The sequence below is a fragment of the Pteropus medius genome, unplaced genomic scaffold (genome assembly GCF_902729225.1).
Source record: "Pteropus medius unplaced genomic scaffold, Ma_sr-lr_union100, whole genome shotgun sequence".
NCBI classification, from domain to species: Eukaryota; Metazoa; Chordata; class Mammalia; order Chiroptera; family Pteropodidae; genus Pteropus; species Pteropus medius.
The window spans coordinates 347,959-366,322 of NW_024351072.1; the positions used below are offsets into that span (position 1 = coordinate 347,959).

General features: G+C 42.0%; 1 protein-coding gene, 1 long non-coding RNA gene and 1 pseudogene across 15 annotated transcripts in view; 2 read left to right on the forward strand and 1 right to left on the reverse strand.

The window, feature by feature from the left end:
- Positions 1-17,365, forward strand: part of SEPTIN6 (septin 6) — a 76,352-nt gene extending 58,987 nt beyond the window's left edge. For 2 of the 14 annotated variants that reach the window (XM_039842485.1, XM_039842481.1), the window contains 3 exons: positions 1,614-1,804; positions 3,980-4,024; positions 10,881-11,898. In XM_039842485.1, coding sequence (XP_039698419.1) covers positions 1,614-1,804; positions 3,980-3,983 — 195 coding nt within the window. In that variant the 3' untranslated portion in view covers positions 3,984-4,024; positions 10,881-11,898. Of the gene's footprint in view, positions 1-1,613; positions 1,805-3,943; positions 4,025-7,451; positions 8,150-8,860; positions 10,683-10,880; positions 11,899-16,721 lie in introns of those variants that run through there. The other 12 variants (XM_039842477.1, XM_039842470.1, XM_039842483.1 and 9 more) reach the window with 9 other exon arrangements.
- LOC120586087 (uncharacterized) lies at positions 8,457-8,574 on the forward strand (annotated as a pseudogene).
- On the reverse strand, positions 13,795-18,345 carry LOC120586042 (uncharacterized). The gene is made up of 3 exons (XR_005648587.1): positions 18,164-18,345; positions 17,319-17,423; positions 13,795-14,087 (listed from the first exon to the last, which is right to left on the reverse strand). It is a non-coding gene; the product is annotated as an uncharacterized LOC120586042 (long non-coding RNA).
- Between the last annotated feature and the right edge of the window lie 19 nt (positions 18,346-18,364).

Below are 18,364 nucleotides of genomic sequence, written 5' to 3' on the forward strand. Positions count from 1 at the left end.
TTGTTTTTTTTTTTTTCAATTCCTGAAATTGTTGATATGACTCATTTAGGAACTCACTGAGTTTTTTCAGAAGTACCATCCTGAATTATCTGTTATTTATGTCGAATATTTCTATGTCTGTAAGCTTATTTTCTGAAGATTTTTCTCTTTCTTGTTGAGATGCCTTGTCACTTTGGTTGTACATGGTGTTTAATGGACTATTTCTCTGCCTGGGCATTAATGAGAGTGTATTCTGCTTTTTTTCTGGAAAATTTTATTGTATAAAAGTCTCTCTAGCTTGTTGCAATGGAGGCGTTTTTCTTTTGGTTTCCAGTAGGTGGCGTCTGAGCCTCTGGGATCCCTGCTTTATATAAAGTGTTAATAATGCCTTTTTTTTCCTTACACATATTCAATTAGGCTCACTACCCTCAGTCTTGGTCCTTGTCAGTGTTAGTGACAGTTTTGGTAGCATTTGCTCAAATTCCTCTGAGGCTCTGCGGTGTTCTGTCTCAGAGGATATTGGGGATGGGCCCTCTGGGTTGGGGGATGGGAGCTTTGTCTCAGCCTCGTGCTTTGCCACCGCAGCTGGTAATAATGAACTCTTGTTTCTCTGCTGTCCTGCTTCTCTGCTTTCTACTCTGATGACTGAGCCCTGCCGCCTGCCTTGTGGCTCTCACAGCACTCACAGACAATGCTGTTCAGGGAACCCGCCACACCTTCCCCCCTCCCCCTCCTCCTGCAGGGTGCTCCGGCTGCGAGAGGCAGCTTCTTTGTTTCTCCCAGTCTACCGCCCGGCACCCGGAGTTCTGACCTGAGGTAGCTCTTATGCACAGACACCACTCTCAGATGTGCTAGTGTGCAGTTTGGGTGTTTTTTGTTAAGTTTTAGATGTTCAGCTTATTGTGTTTCAAGAGAAGAGATCTGGGGACATCTCTCACTCTGCCGTGTTTCTGACATCAATTCTCTCCATTTTTTTTAAATGATCTCCTTACATATCCAAGGACGAATATTTCCTTTGACAAGCTTTGGCATTGCTGAAGTTTGCTCTGTGATGCATGGTGATCTTCCTGATTGGAGAGGATAAGAAAAGGCATGGGCTTCTTTCATATTGGGAGATCTCACTATATAATCCTCTAAAGAATGAATGGACCTTGGTTGGGCACATTCCTTAAGTTCTCTTGCCTTCTGTTTCTTCATACAATGCAGATAATAGAACCTACCTCATTGGAGCGTTGAGAGGATTAAATGAGCTAACACATATAAAGTGCTTATAAAATTCCGTGCCTGGCCTATAATAAACACTAAATAAATGTTATACTATTATAATTGATATTGTTACTAACCATATGTTGTAACTTTTTTAAATAAAATATTTTTCAAGCAGAATGCACAATTCCCTGACCATATTTAATATTCAGGAGCAGAAACTTGGAGATAAAATGGCAGGAAAAGGGGACTATCCAGAACATGGTGCCATTTGGTGCCATCATAGTTGTCCCTGTCAGAAATGTCTCCTAAGTTCCCAGGGTCCTGTAGGATTGCAACCCTGCCAGCCCCCTGTCACCCTGGGCTCCACTCAACAGGGAGCTGTTCACAAGGGGACTCTCCCCACACTCCCTGTGCTTCTTTGCCAGCTGCATGAGAAGTTTGACCGTCTGAAGAAACTACACCAGGATGAAAAGAAGAAGCTGGAGGATAAGAAGAAATCCCTGGATGATGAAGTGAATGCTTTCAAACAGAGAAAGACAGCGGCTGAGCTGCTTCAGTCCCAGGGCTCCCAGGCTGGAGGCTCACAGACTCTGAAAAGGGACAAAGAGAAGAAAAAGTAAGTATGAGGCTGGTCCGGGGTGGTGGCTTCTTTCTCATCCTGCTCATCCCTTCAGGACAGGGCCTGGAGGCTGGGGGGACTGAAGGCTGATGACCAAAGGTGAGCTGTGGGCTATTATACCACTTTGGGTAACTATAACTGGTCTCAGTGTTTCCCATAGGACCTTTGGATTCCCTGAATTTGGGAAACTGAGAGTAGGGGAGAGGTGTGGTCGCAGAGGCCCAGCCCTTCCTTTGGCCTGCTTAGGCAAGTTTTGCAAAGTCAGGTTGGAGGAGAGGGAGGGAAAGGAGAGGAAAAACAAAAAGAATGTGAGAGTGTAAAAAGAAGAGAGGAAACAATGAGAGCTACAAAGTTATAAGAGAGGGCAGATAGAGTGTAGTGGGAGAAAGAGAGTCTTCACAGAAGCCTCTAGGCATGCCCTTTCTCCCTGAGACGTTGGAGCTATTCGGGCTTACAGGCCTGATTGCTCGTTCTATATCTGAGGTGTTTACCTCTCTGCCTATAGGCCATCCCTCTCCCTGCCTCAGTTCTCACTAGCTGCAGCCAGCAGAGTTTACCTGCTGCTGCTAAACACTATAGCCCAGTTCTGATTTTTCACCTTTTTGCTGACTCTCCTCTTGACTGCTTAGTTGCTCCCGGCCGGGGGTATTGAGAACTTGGTGGGGAGCCCTCAGATGCTGCTATACTACAGGTGTCCCATCCTTAACCTGGGGAATGATTTTACAAACCATCTCTCTCTCCTGGTATTCGGTAAGGCAGGATAGCATGGACTCCTGGCATGGGCCAATTATCCTGACCCAACCCATTCCTCATCCCAGAACCAGAGAAGAAAAAAACATTTCTGATGGCATGTATACAACAGCCAGCAAAAACCCAGTGGTCCCTTGTCCTCTCTAGTTGTTTGTGCGGTGTCACTCAGGGAACCCTCAGATGGAGTATTAGGCAGTGCCCTTATTAAAGGGGCCCAAGGATTCGAAAGATGTCTATGGTTCTTGCCCTCTGTTCTTAGCCACTTGTTACTGACTCAACTATTGGATATTTGCCAGAGTAGGAAACATCTTCCTTTCTTCTGTGCCTGGCTTATCACTTAGGAATAAAACAGTGACTTTTGTATTTTGTATACATCTTTATTCAAAGGTGTAAATTTGCACGTTTTCACCAATTAGACTAGAGATTTTTGTTATTGAACCATAACACTATATATCAAATTCGCTGACTAATTAACTTTTTCTGTTATTACCTGATGGATAAAGTTCGACTAGCCAAAAAAAAGAAAAAAAGCCTCTTTGGACACACTGTATGTTAGCTGATCTGTTATGGTGCATTAGTTGTGCCAGCAGGCACGGATTCCTATTTTTAAGATCAGAAAGGTCTAAATTTGTCTTCTAGCTCTAATCTGCTGCCTTCGTAGTCCTGTGGTATTTGGTAACTTAATCCCTGGAGTAGTTGCACAGCCTGTTTGCAGGAATTATTGCAGATTTGTTTGTTCGGACCCCATTGACACTAAACTATAAATATTCCCTACTCAGATGTTCAGTAGAAATTCCACCCAGACCAGGTTCCCCCCAACCCAAATTGCCTCAAATTACCTGACCCCTCCTCCAACCCCAGGCAGAAGACCCTATGTAGGCAGATAACCTCTCTACAGTCTCCACAGATATTTGAGGTTGGTGACGGTACCCTTTTCCAATTCTGAGGTGGGCGAAGACCTTATTGGCATGTGGCATCTCATATTAACAATAAGGGCCTGACAAATAGACTGTCCTCTTCCATACTTCCAGATGTATAAGTGGCCCCAGGCCTGGGCTTCTTATATAATTCTGTAAACAGTTAGCTAACTTCTGGAAGACCCATCATGAGACCTGTATCACTCTGGTCCCATAGTGATGATGGCAGTGATATGGGGTTTGAGAGTAGAAGTGATAGTGGCATTTCTTTTTGAGAGATGGTGGTTGGATCTAAGAGTCACATATTCAGAATTTCCTTTGGCTGCCCTTAAAGAAGTTAAGAAAGAGTACTTATGTTTCAGGGGTCCCTACCAGCCCACCCTTTCCACTTCCCCTCCTGCTCCTTCTAATCTCCTTTGACCTCTAACTCTTCATTGTGTGAACTCATAATATTTGATTTCTCCTCAAGCTCACTCCATCTTCATCAGCTCTTACTGTTTTACAGTTAACTCTGCTGTTTGCTGCATGCTGCATGAGACCCAGGGCCCTGGTAAGCTTTATTAACTCTAAGTAGAACTGAGAGTGGCTCCTAGAACACACCTCCCCAAATCTTGCCCACTCCCCAACACAGATATCTAATCATGAAAGAAGCTGCTTCATTGTCCTAGCTGGCTTCTTCTTGTGACTTAGAACAATAAGAAATAGTCTGGTGTGGTTTCGAGTGTACATGTGGAATGTTTGCCTTCCTAATCAAAAGTGGGGTGTTTTCACACTTCTGCTGCCGGAACAGCTGGGTAGCATAAGTGGATCAATATTTAAGGTTTCAATTTTGGCCATTTTTTTCCCCTAAAAAGCTGTAATCATTACTTTCAAAATTAACTAGACTGTAGTGAGGAAGGAAACTATTGGATTCAGCAGCCCTGTCTTACAACATCGCAGTGGCATTGACCCCCAAGTCTGGGAATGTTCCATGCCAACCAAAACTTGCTTCTTTGTCTCCCTCTGGTGGCTATTTCTTATTGGAGGGGCTCAAGTTCTCAAATTTCCTTTGGCTATGTAACCCCCAAAACCATAAGAGTGGAAGAAAATGAAGAGCTCTCAGATATTATAGAGAATTTCTTATGTTTAATTCTATAAGAACCAACTTCATGAATACCTAAATACCTACCTTTGGTAAAATAGATTCCTGAGGATTAGGTGTTGTTTGTACAGAAGTGATTAAAGCAGTCCCTGGTGTCACGTAATTTGCAGGTTGATTATAGCAATGATTAAACACCTTCTATCTGTTTTATTAGACTCAGGTAGTAGATAGTGAGGAAACATATATGTGTTTAATTTAACGCAGTTAGGCTTATAACTATTTTTAAACTTTACCATAGACACTTTCAAATAGGAACAAAAGAAGAGAGAGGGATAGCAGCACAGTACAGCCTCAGGTACCCACAACCAAGCCCCCAAACAATTGCCAACATAGAGCCAATTCTGTTTCATCTATTACCCCAAACCTGCTGGATTATTATAAAGGAAAACCCACATCATTTCATCTGTAAATACATTAACATGTATCTCTAAGAGATAATGACTCTTTTTATAAAAATCATTACCACAATGCCACCATTACTACACCTACAAAATTAACAATTCATTAACATAAAATTTCTAGTCAGTGTTCAGAATACCCTGGTTGCCTCATAAATGCCTTTACATTTGGTTTGTTTGGATCAGGAAATATTAAATATTGAGACAGTGTCTCCCCACTCACCAATGTAGTTTATGATTTAAATGGAGAGCCTGCTGCTCATCACCAAACTGATTGCTGCAGCTATTGCACTGGAGACTTCAAGCAGCTGGGAAAGCATCCTATTTTCAAGCAAATCCCAAAGAGGAAGTCCATAGAGGCTTATGAAACATAAGGCCCATGAAATTGGGCCAAAGGAAACAACCCTAAAAGAACAATGAAAAGATTTATTGTCTGGCTTAAAGGCAAGTCTTTAGAAGACCCTGTTAGTTCCTTGGCATTAACAGCAGATTTCCATTTAAGAAGATTATCATTTCATAGAGTGTCTGTCCACCACTGCAGTCCCAGTGCCTATTAAAGTGTACGATACCTGTAGAAGCTCAGTTCACATGTATCTTCATTGTTACTCCATTTTCACTGAGAGCAGGAAAAATGTATCCTGGTAATTTAGATTTCAGTTAATGAAACAGAATTAATGTGGTTTGACACAATTTGGTTCCAGTGTCCCTGAATAAATCATTGTTAGTGGCCATTACTAAAATGAATTCTGGCAAAATTCTAATTAAAGCTTTACTTTATAAATGAGAGGCAATTGGCAAACCGTGGGAATAGCCAACCCTAACCCAGGTAGGTTAGCTTTTCCTGGCGGGCTTCTCTCCAGCAGACCACAAAAGCAGTTCCAAACCAAATAGGGGAGAGAGGCCTTGGTTCTCTAGGATCTGAAAACAGCAAAGGCAGCCTGTCCCCTCCACAAAGCCCTCATTCCTGGGGTGGATCACAAAGGCCACCTCTCATTAACTAGAGAGAGGCTTACTTTTCCTTACTGGTTTTGAAATTGCTAGTAGCTGTCTGCAACTGTAAGAGAAATAATTCTTCTCTGACCTGTACACAGTTGTAGATACTATATCTCAATGGATACTGGCCCTTGACCCTTGGGAGGTGCAAAGCATACGGAAGGGTGTACACATATCAAAATACATCGGCCTTCCTGTGAAGCCCAGAATATATGCCGTTGCGGTGTTGTTTAGGTTTCCCTAGGAAGTAGACGAAGAATAAAATAAGAGATGAACATTCATATAACATTCTAATACTCTTCAAAGTATTTTTCTATATATCTCATTTTCACCTTACACCAGTCCCACAAGGTAAAGAAGGCAGGAATAATCTTCATTTGACAACATGAGTAAATGGAGGAGCAGGAAATTTAAGAGATTTACCAAGAATCACACAGTGAGTTAGTGGCAGGACTGGAACAAGAACATAAAACTCCCAATTCTTGGTATAAATTGCCATTCACACGCTTTGTGTGTGTGTGTGTGTGTGTGTGTGTGTGTGTGTGTTCACTCTGAGGAAGGGACTGTACAAACATACTCACATATGCATATGCTTTTAACTATCCCTCCTAAATATCTAACAGTCTTTAATGAGATAAATGTATTCATCGGGTAAAATCAGGGGCTTAGATCCACAGCCAAAGAGTTCTTCGGGGCAATGTGGTGTGGTTAAGCAGCTAAGGGATTCAGGCTCTGGTTCTGGCTATGACTGTTTCTTTGTGAGCGTGGGCAAGACAGTTAATTTCTCTGTTTCTCAGTTTCCTCATATGTCAAATGAGGATCGATACTGCTTGCCCTGTTTTGTCACAAGGATGAAGTTTAAATGTAAGAAAGGTTAAAGTACTATGTGAACACAAACCAATAATGGATTTCCATAGTTCAGGTTTTTAGGTAACTGGTCTGGACCATTCGTAGACACTTCGCAAACAGCCCTAGGGTACCAGTCGACTGACTGGGACTGCTCTGAAAGCTACCGGGGGTGAAACCTCAGTCTCCTCTGCTTTCTCTATGGGACAAGGCAATCTGTAGCTGAGAGCCTGGTGCTCAATCCAGTGGTCTGAGGCCACCTGGAGATTTGCTGAAGGTATTCCTGCACAAGGTGTCTGGGTGGGGGTCATTAGTCAGGACGTATCAATTAAAAAGAGAGAAAGTATTCTGGAGGCTGTTGATAATTACTTTGCTAGCTAATATCACTACTGCTGCCACTCAGAGGTGTGTGTGGATGTTTGAGCGAGAAAGCATGTTCCCAGAAGCCAATGCAATAGGATCTTAAGACTGTCTAACATAGCTATATATTCTAATTTATCCATTAGTCATCATGAAAAACAATTTTCCTCTAACCTTTTTTTTTTTTTTAAGACATTAATCCATCCGTTCATTAACCCAAATTCTCTTTTTATTTTCAGTTTGGGCTTCCTGTAGACGCCCTCTTCCTGCACAACAGAGCTGGGCCTCCCTTTCTCTAATTACCCTTTAACACGTCTGGGGCTTAGAACCCGTGCCTGGGGCTTACAACCCGTGCCTTCTCCTCTCTTCCTGCTGAGGTTTATATAAGTCTGAGGATGGTACCTGGCCTCTGGTCAAGAAGCCAACAGTCAGTCATGTGATGCATCGTGCATCCCAGTTCCCCTCCCAGAGCCCCCAGCCAATCACTCCCCTCCCCCATCTTTGCCAGACTGTAAGTCCCATCTGCTACTCTCTACCACCAGCTTCCCTGTTCAAACTGTAATTGCTGCTCCCTTCCCTGAGGTATTTGCATGTAAGGTGGCTGGGTAAGCTCCAGTCAGCACTGCTTTCACCCATAGTACCCAGTCACTGGGCTTCTCTGAGCACCCATCAATAGGAGCCACAGCCTCTTTTCAGAGGACTCCAGAAGGAGATCCTTTGGTGCCTTTTCCTTCTCGCCTCTCAGCCCGGCCCTTTCCAGTTTTGATTCACTCAAAGTAACTGTGCTCAACCTGTGTTAAGAATATGGAGCGAGTTTATTTACACCAAGCCCTTCCCAGAAAACACGACTGCTGAAGAAAATAGTGTAAATTTCTCCTCTATAATTCTGAGTACCCCACAGATGCAGAATTGAGAATAAATCTGAATATTATTATCAGCCTAGTGTCTTGAATGATAGATTTATGGAATTCTTCTGAGGTGTCTCAACATCTCCTCTGGGCTCCACGCAAATCTCCAAAAGGCAAGGCCAGTAGTGGGTATAATGATCCCATGTCATAAACTGCCAAACTGAGCGGTCAAAGAATCAGTGTTTTCAGTTTTGCTTTGATGAGTGTTGATGAGTTTTAATCTGTATTTCACACATGTCTCCCAATAAAAAGAAGTGAGACTATCAGCTGGAGAGGAAGATCCTTAAGTTTATCTCCAGTCTAAAAATTTGATATTTTTTTAAATATTCCAGTCCTGTCTACGGCCATGCCACCCTGAACAAGCCCAATCCTGTCTGATCTCGGAAGCAAGCATGGTCGGGCCTGGTTAGGACTTGGATAGGAGACCACCTAGGAAGACCAGGTGCTGTAGGCGTAAAAAATAAAAAAAATAAAAACATAAGGGATTGTAAGCTGACAAGGTCCTTGCAATCTATGAGGTCAACCAAGGGTTGCCTTGCCTAAAATAAGTGAATGAATGAATGAATGAATGAATATTCCAGTCGTAATTTTGATAATGGCTTTGGGAAACCCTTTGAAGTAGGGAGTCCTCCATTGTCAGGCGCAATGGCCTTCCGTGTCTGGCCAGTGAGAGTGAGAGCTGGAGGTGTGCTGGCAATGATCTGTGGCTAACACGCCCTTTCTCTGCCCTTCCTTTGCAGTAATCCATGGCTGTGTACTGAATAGTATTTCCCGCTACAGCTGGACTGGACTCCATTTAACCTTTTAAGCCAAGGTTCCTATTTTAACTGACAGCTTCTGGGTGCCAGGCAGCTGGGTCCCCTGCCCCTGACAAGTACTTCCACTTCAAGCCCCACCTCTTCTTTTGAGTTCTGCCTCCCAGTCCCACTGGCACTGACCATGACCTTCACCTTCTTTTTTTTATTTTTTGTTTTATTTTATTTTATTTTATTTTTGGTTCCTTTCTTTCAAAACGATCTAACAAGGCTATGCCAAATCCAGGCCCTTTTGCAGTGTTGAGAATGGGGAGAGGGTTTTTCTCTTCAATAATAGATAATAATAGAAAGTGAAAAGTAGAAAAAATGAAAAGCAAACGTAGGCATGCACTTCTTTTCTTGTTGGCAAAGCGAGTGCAGCTATGTTATGTATTTTTTGGTAAGTCGCTGATTGGTTAATGGCCAGAGGCAGGTATGAAGGGGCTGCTGCCAAAGCATAAGCTAGTTTCTTGAAAAATCGAAGTCTCACAGTGCAGCATTTTAGGAGATCCTATGCTTGGCCGTTTTTAAAAACAACAACAACAATAACAATTTGGATACGCAGCCAGTAGCTGAGTGAGATGCTAAGTTAGGGCAGTCAAATCTCCTTGGGAAAGGCATCTTATTTGCAGCTTTGATGTTTCCACATCCAGTGTCACAGTTGCTTCCCACCAATCCTAAACTTAAAACAACCAATTGGTCTCCATCTTCCTGGGTAATTATTTGCGTTACAAATAGAGTCCTTCGTTTGCATTTGTTTACAGATTAAGACTTGAGGCTTGAGGAGCTCTGAAAACTTCAAAAGTTTTAGAGCCACTCAGCCTTTGAGAGACTTTCAGAGACTAGGCAGGAATTTTGTATTAAGGGACACATTTTGGTCCACAAGACATATGTGACCCATTTTTTTCGTAAGAGGAAATCGAGGCCCAGAGAAGTGGAGAGACTTGCCAGAGGTCCCAGCGCTATTTCATGGCAGAAGCCAGGCTAAATTCAGTGTCTTCTGACTCCTGGTCCATTTCAGAAAGGGATTCAATCTATTCACATGTGTTCCTGGAGACAAGGTCTTTTGATGCTCAGAGGAACCGAATAGTTAGTATTAGAGGGCCTTTGAGATGGGTGAGTAGGGATGGGCAAAGTAGAAAACTCCAGAGCAGCTCCCAAAATGAGTGCTTCTGCTGATGGTAGGGGTCACCAGCATCAGTTAGCTGATCAGCTTTCCTGGAAGTCTAAAATGGGGCCCAGGCATGTGTATGTTTAACAGGTGCCCTAAATGATCCTTATAATCAAGAAACTTTGGTAAGCAGAAATCTAACCCGTGCATGAGCATAAGGCCTTTAGAAATTTGATAACTCTCTGAAAAGAAATAAAATAGTTATTTTATTGGGCAGTTTTCTCACTATAGACAGAAAAGTTTTTTTCCTTCAGTGAAAAGGCTTTTTAATAAGTACAACTATTATTATTATTATTTAAAAATACCCTAACTACTCTGTTTGCTTCTGGTGAAACCAAACCAGTCATTAGAAGTGGTTTGTGCTTTTATTTTTCCAGAATGGAATGGAATGGCTTTCCTCAAAAATCCCGTGTGTATACGCACGCGCCTGCGCGCACGCACGCACACACACACCTAATTTCTCTTAAGCCAAGAAGTTTGCACTTGCTAGCTGCAGTTCAGATCACTTTTGTGTATGTTTCTGTTTTAATTATTTGGCATTCACATGTGGCTGTTAATTAATATGTGCTTGTTTTTAATTAAAACAAGAAGCTTTAATCCGGTGTGTGGTGTTCTTAAAACTTAGCAGATTTCCCAGTGGTGATGGTCCATCAATGACCCCATTTCTAACCTATCTTCTGCAAGTATAATCTGTGCTACCTCATGCTTCCCCGTCCCCTAACCCTGTCTTACTTTGAATGTCCTTTTTCTTTAGCTAATTTCATGTTTTCTTTCTCTTTATCTCTCCCTCTCCAGCTTTTTTTAATCTTGTCTTCAGCAGCTGCACTAAGTCTAAAGGAGAAGACTGCCATTATAGAAGAGTTAGGGTTCCATATCTCAAACCAGAAACCAACCAATCCCCTCTCCCCCCAAACTGTGCGCGTGTGCACATACACACACACACACACGCACACACACACACCACACACTCAGCAAGTGTTCATGTGTCCCTGTGTCCAGGCAAGAAGCTCTCTCCTGACTTACATGGTATTTTAAATGGAAGTATCTTGTCCTAACCTAACAAGGCAGAAAAAGAACCATCGGAACTGGAGAATGGACCAAATGTAACCTCAAAGAGACAACTGCAGGACAACTCACCCAAGTGTAAGTGACTTAGGCAGGAGACCTCAGCCATGGGTGTGCAAGTCCTATTCACAAGTTTTCGTTGAAATTTTTATTTTTATTTTTTAAACACGAATTCTCTGGTTCAATGGGTTGACTGTCTACGGCCACTATTAAACATTCTGAATATGGAAGAGAAAGTGAAGCAACATTTGTATCTTCTTCAGAATTCTGCAGACCCCCAGCAATGGAGGAAATGGATTCACTAATACTCAGTGGAGAAGGGAAAGATGAGAGGGGGTATAAGCTTAGTGAGAGCAAAATTACTCCATTCAACCTTCCAAAGCCAGTTGGGGTTTTGAGAGGTTTCTGCTCAACCTGGGATCTGGAGGGAGAGATCTGATGTTGATAAATCTGCCTTGAATTTGTTGGTTTAACTTGCATCAAAATACCATGTGAGTGTGCTCATTCCTATATATCCCTATCATCGCCATCCCAGTGTCCAGTGTCTCACGAGAGAGCCTTTTTGCATGTTTTCCAGAATCTGTGTTTGTTTTTCCTTTCTTCTCTGTTCTTTTTCTCAAAGGTATGACCAGTCACTGCCCCTCTGGGGCTTTCATTTGCAGGAGAAACATCCCAAAACCAGCACTGTTTAGCTTGATACCTTTCTAATGTCATGTCAATTTTCAATAAAATTCAAAGAAATGTTCAATGGCTGTGTGATTTGATCTTAAACCATTAGGTGATGCAGTCCACCATGGTTTGCCTTAGGAGGAGTGAGTGGCTGCCTTACAAGTGGGTGACTTGAGGGGCTCAGGGAGGCACCATCAGCCTATATTCAGTCTCCTTAAGTGAGCTGCTATGCCCCCTCCTTCCTCCATCTGAGCTTGAAATTCCCACGGAGCAGGGCGGGGGTGGACCTGAAGTCCTCTACTTTTCCTTCATTGCCGTGGATTTAACTGACCTGTTGAGCTCATTATAAGTGGAGTGCCATATCCTACAGAACAGGATTTGTCTCTCATTTAATACTGTAATGCGAGCATCCCGAAAATTCCTGGGTATCACTATCCTTTAAGACTTAAAAAGCGTTCTAAAGATAGCAAGTGGTATTTTATGTCCTGGGTCTACCAGGGAGGGAATCTCCTATCCCCAACTCCCAGCATTAAAGTGGGTAAGAGGGAGAGTGGTCAGTTTTCATAAGTCTGCTTGCAGTGACGGTAGGGTCTCCTTTCCCTGGCTTCATTTCTCGGATGGCCAGATGCTGAGGACGGGAGAGTGGTCCATATCCTCTTGGTACCCAGACTTGAAGTAAAGGAGACTGGCCTGTGCCTGCGCAGCTTGCACACTAGGAGGCAGCCTTGTGAGACAACAATCACCTGGTGACGTCACTGGATAGTGGCAGGTACTGAGGCGTGGAAAAACAGGCTCTGTGCTCTAAGCAAGTTATGTTAAAAACTTCCCTGTAAAAGGAGAATATCAGTAACTCCCCTGCAGGATGATTGTGAAGACTGCATGAGCTAATGTAAACTAAAGACCCCCGGTGTTCCATAAACGGTAGCCCTTATTAAGGATGGAGTTTCTCGTTTACTAAAAGTATCTTAGGTTCCTCTAATGTACCATTTTTCAATCTCAACACGGCTGACATTCAAGGACAGAATTCTCTGTTGTAGGGACCTGTGCACTGTAGCATATTTAGCAGCATCCCTGCCCACTAGATGTCAGTAGTACACCACACCACCCCCACAGCTGTGACAACCAAAAATGTCCTCGGACAATGTTAAATGTCCCCTGGAGGGCAAAATAGCCCCATGTTGAGAATCATTGCTCTAGGCCAGGAGTCAGCACTTTTTCTGCAAAAGGCCAGGTGGTAGGTAGATATTTTAAGCTTTGTAGGCCATAAGATTTCTGCAACTCTTCAACTGTTACTATAGCACAAAAGCAGCCATAGATAATATAAAAGGATGAGCATAGCTGTGCACTAATAAAACTTCATTTACGGACACTGAAAGTTAACATTCACATGCAAATTTCATTTTCACACGTCCTGAATTATTCTTTTCAACCACTAAAAATGTAAAAACAATTCTTAGCATGAGAGTCATACAATTACAGGTTGTGGAACCAGATTTAGCCTGTGAGCCACAGTTTGCTTACTCCACCTCTAATGCATTTTAGTGCTTGTTGACGTATTATCAGACTAAAAGTGTTGGAAGCAATTGGCTGGTCAAAAAATCAGAAATGAAGACATGGCTGAAATTTTAATGAAAGTTGGGGGGGGATGGGTTTAACTAAAATTTGCATACAATTTTGCTAGAGCATAGATGGAAGGCAGGGGCCTGCTGTGTCAGTGAGAGCCTGCTGGGGCACTGCTGAGCAGATGAGAATGCCAACTATTTCTAGGGAGAGAACCTGGCCTCTAATATCCTCAAAAAAGGCAAGCAACCAGGGCTTCTATTGTAAGCACCGAGGTTAAGCAGTGTCCTCTACTGTCTGAAGTGCCCCCACTTCGGGAGATTCATCTCTTTGCTGAAAGTGTTGCAGAATCACCTCTCAAAACCCAGGTTTGTGTGCCTGATGCACACGTAAAGCCCAAACATTGAGACACTGGTGCTTGTAGACAGAGAAAGGTTTATTTGATTTCACCAAAGTGAGAGAATAGGAGAGCAAGATCTCTCGAATCTGTCTCTCCAAAAAGCAAAAGTAGGGAGTTTTCATGCAGCTAGGGAGAACGGGGAGGAGGAGTTCCTGGGAACTGAGAGAGGTATATTCCCTTAGCCGTAGTCAACACTTTTTCACATCAGACTCCTGGGCCTCAGCAGCTGCTCACAACTACCTTGGACACATTCTTTACTCCTGCGGAACGCATTCAGATTCTCCTCAAGGTCCTGAAGTTATCTGCTCCTGCTTGACAAAGACGCAGCACATCAGCAACACAAAATTATATTGTGAGAATAAGGGGTGCTGGGTTGAAGAGCCAACATTCTGTAAAGAATCTCATAATCGTGCATCAGCGAGGTTATCTTTAAAGCAAAAGGCAGAAACTAGACATCTTGTGACTATCGCCATCGTTTAAGCTATCATTGTTTTGTACTGTTCTTAACTAGCTATATTCTCCTATTATCTCGAGCAAAGTTTCAAACATTTCTCCTGGAACTTGCTTTACAGGCATTCCTTCAGAACATGACTGACATACTTTCTTAATCTGTGACTATAAGCTACGTGACCACCAAAGCAATGGAAACATTTAGTTAAGAATTAGATTATTTAATTTTAGGTGACAAAAAAACTAGGGGCATTAAAATCACAAGGGGTTTGGCTACAAAAGGACAACTTTCCTGCAAGGCTATTCTTTTAAAATTTGAGTACTCCTTGAAAGAATGGTACATTAGAACATTAGTACCTCACAGTGGTTTTGCCACCTACACCTACCTTCCATTGGTGTCCATCTAAGTCCTGCACTACACTACCTCTTAGCTTGTTTGGCTTGAGATTTAGAAAGTCCCTGTTCTGGACTCAGTATCTATAAAAAATTATAAGTGTACTTTTTATGTATAGGATTGGCGACAATCCCTTAGTGCCCTAAGCTATGGGGGATACTTTGCATGAAATTTAGTTAGACGCTGCTTTTGAGGAACTTGGAGACTGGCCTCATCTTATCTACTCAACTATATTTTCCAATACTTTCTCAATACCCAGGCTCCCTCCCAGTACACTCAGTCTCTGCACAAGTCTCTCCCTGAGTTACACAGATGATTTGTTGGCTTTGTCTGAAATATCCTCCACTGATTTAAATCCTTTGAGATGTTAAGCTTTCTAAGGGTAGAAACATCATTTATAGCCCTCCAGAGGGCCCAGTACAGTTCTGAACACACAACAAAAAGTGATTAAGAAGTAGCTAGATTGAGATTCTTCACCAACGTAGGGAACTATTACACTTTTCTAGCATTTAATTTTGAAATTAAGTAAGAAGGATAGTAAAAAGTATACCCACATACTCTTGACCCAGATTTACCAATTCGTAATATTTTCCCCCATTTGCTTCATCATGTGTTCTTTCCCTTTCTCTGTAATATATATCTAGATAGATATACAATTTTTTTCTAAACCATTTAAAGGTAATTTACACATATCATGGCCCTTTACCCCTAAATATTCCAGTGGGTATTTCCTAATAATAAGGATATTCTCTTACATAACCAGTTATCAACTTTGGTAAATTTAACATTGTTACACTACTTTAATCTACTGAATAATATGCTTTATAGCACTTTTTCCCTGACCATATAGGATTTGGTCTAGAATCACCCATTGTGTCCTCTCTGTCTCTAATCTGGAATGACCTTTCTTTGTCTTTTATGACATTGATATTTTTGATGTCCCATTTAAAAAATATATTGTTCTCATTTTGGGTCAAGGTGTTGCCCAATTTCTCCATTATATAATTACTGGGTGTTTTTCTTTTCCTTCTTTGCTACTAATAAACAATCTGTGAGGAGAAATCATAAGTCCATGCAAATATCCTATTCCTCATCAAAAATTTCCCCCTAGATTTAGCATCTATTGATAATTGTTACCTGAACCAGTCTACAAAATGATTTTCCAACTCCAGTACTCCCTTCGTATTTTCTAATAGGTACATGGTATTCTATTGTAAGCAAAGGCCTTCCCTTCTCCTTCATTATTTGTCTATCTGCTTAATGTCATTGTGAACTTAAGGCTTCCTATTTTTTGAATGGTTTATTACTGTCCTTAATTTTGGTGCTCAAATTACCAAGATTTAGCCAGTGGGAACTCCTAGCTATTGTTTTTAATCCATTAGCAAACATTCCTCAAGAGGATATTGTAGTGCATAGTATTCTGGACATGAACATTTGGTGATCTAATTTCTGGGACAGTTTATGGGGGTGGTGCTTAGCCAGGCTCCAAGTTTCCCCCTTTCATCACTCACTGCCTCCTCCACAGAAAAGGGCAGGGAAGGAAGCTCAGAGCTGTCAGTATGTGTGTGTGCATGTGTGTGTGTAGTAAAGACAGTAACAGGAACCTGTATCAGAACAGAGAAAGATGATGGAGGGGTGGAAAATGGATGAATACAGTTTTCTGGATTGTTTCAGAATTGCAATGGCTGCTTTTATCATCACTCCCTCCTATACCTGTCTTAAGCCATTATTCAGATATTTTACTTCTGGCTTAGGAGTTTCAATTCCTGCTCACTGGGAAATCATCTGTGGCTTGTGAGAAGGGAATGGGCTGCAGAATTTTTCGATCAGAAGGATTACCAGGGAAATAAGGGCATGGATAATCGTGCAAATTTTGTTTTGCTTTCTAGAGATGAAACTTTATCCCACAGAGGGAATTACAAATGGAAGCCAGTTATGGCTGTTCCAGAGCAAATCGCCTCTAACATCAGTTTAATTGCCTTTCATTTGTAATCCAAGTTCAAAAGTCATTTTGCAATTATTTGTTCCTATGTGATGGACAAATTTTCATCTAAGCTGAGAAGACATAATTTTCATTTTCTCAATTTTTTTTTTCTAGGAAAGATGTGTATTGATGGCAATGCTGTTTTTGATGAAGGTTGGCAGCTTAGGCTGAAATAAATCCAACTGTAAAACAACAAATTAGCTTAAAACATACACTCCAAGAAAATTAATTTCACAAGATTGGGATAACTGGAAAAGCCTTCACTCATTCAGCCATTCATTTAACTCAGCAAACACCTGTGGATAGCCTACAGTAGTCAGTTGTAGGTGCTAAAAGCAAGACAGATGAGTTTATTTTTCTCATGAGCTGACAGCACGAGGGCAGTCAAACTGTAAAAAAAGTTCAAAAGGTGATACTGCTGTGAAGAAAATTTAAAAAACAAAAACCAGGGCAATGCAAAATGGCTGAGAGAACACTGGATGAGGAATCAGGCGACCTAGATTCTGACCTCAGCTTTGCTACAGTCCCTACAGCCTTTGCAAGTCACTTTACCTCTCCAGCCTTAATTTTCTCACTTATTCGGCGATGATTTGAATTAATGATCTCTAAGCTTCCTTCTTAGTGTCACGTTCTTTGATTTGACAGTTCAAAGACTGCTATTACTTCAATTGACATGAATGCCTACCATAGAGTCGAAGACAAAACACTCACTGTGAAACGTGCAAGTCAGGCATGGAAATAAATCATTATGAAACGGTGTGAAAAGTGATGTTATATTCTGCTCTTGTCAGTCCAATACATCCATATGCATGTGTCCTGTAATGAAAAATATGTCGTTTAAAACTTAAACAGGTCAATGGGTCGAAGCTACCCCATGGCAGTGGTCCTGCTGCTAGTGAGACACTGGATTTTTTCAAGACTATTTCAACCCAGCCAAGATTGCAATCAGTCCTAGGATAACAGAAAAAACGATTTCTTTTTCCTTTGTTTTTCTGCTATATTGAACACACAGGAGGTGCCGTGTAAATAAATCCCTGCCGACAGACACTTGTTGATTAGCTACTGTAATAACACAGATTGGCAGACAGGGATTGAGGAAACTGACTGGAGCAGACTCACGGGTGGAGTAATACATTAGGCTACAGGGTGATTTCGCCATTTGCTGCCGTGCAGCTTTTAAACCTCTTTTTTCCGGGCCTCTTTTGTATTTTGTAATATTTTGCACGTTTTAAATTGATACAGAAAATACGGAATTATTTGCAATTATGATCAGAGCTGTGTAAGCATGATGTCTCTATTTGTCAGCAATTGGAATGGAGTATGCACCACAAAAGTGATTGACGTGAGAGGTGGCACTGTGGTTCATTTTCTTTGCAAGTTGTTTTATTTTTCCTATGTTTTCACAAAAAAATTCAAAGCTAATGATGCACGACGCGCATAGCTTTTCAAGCTATCCTCTGAAAAAGCGCTTCGGAGAGCTAACGTTAAAAATAAAGTGTAAAATCCATTCCAAACCCCCTAAGTCCCTCCCAAAGAACACGGCCCCACTGTCTCACCGCTCAGAAACCCGGGGAAAAACGTCAGGCGTATCATTGCTGCCAGCAATCAATCATCTGAGGTCGCCTTCCAGGGATTTAACGGAACCATGTTCCAGAACCTTTGAGAACCTTCCAAAATTCTCTTCCCGGAGTCCCCGCCCTCCCCTTGTCGCTGTAGTGCGTCAAAATCCTGTAGTCGTCCAGGGAGAGAAAAAAAGT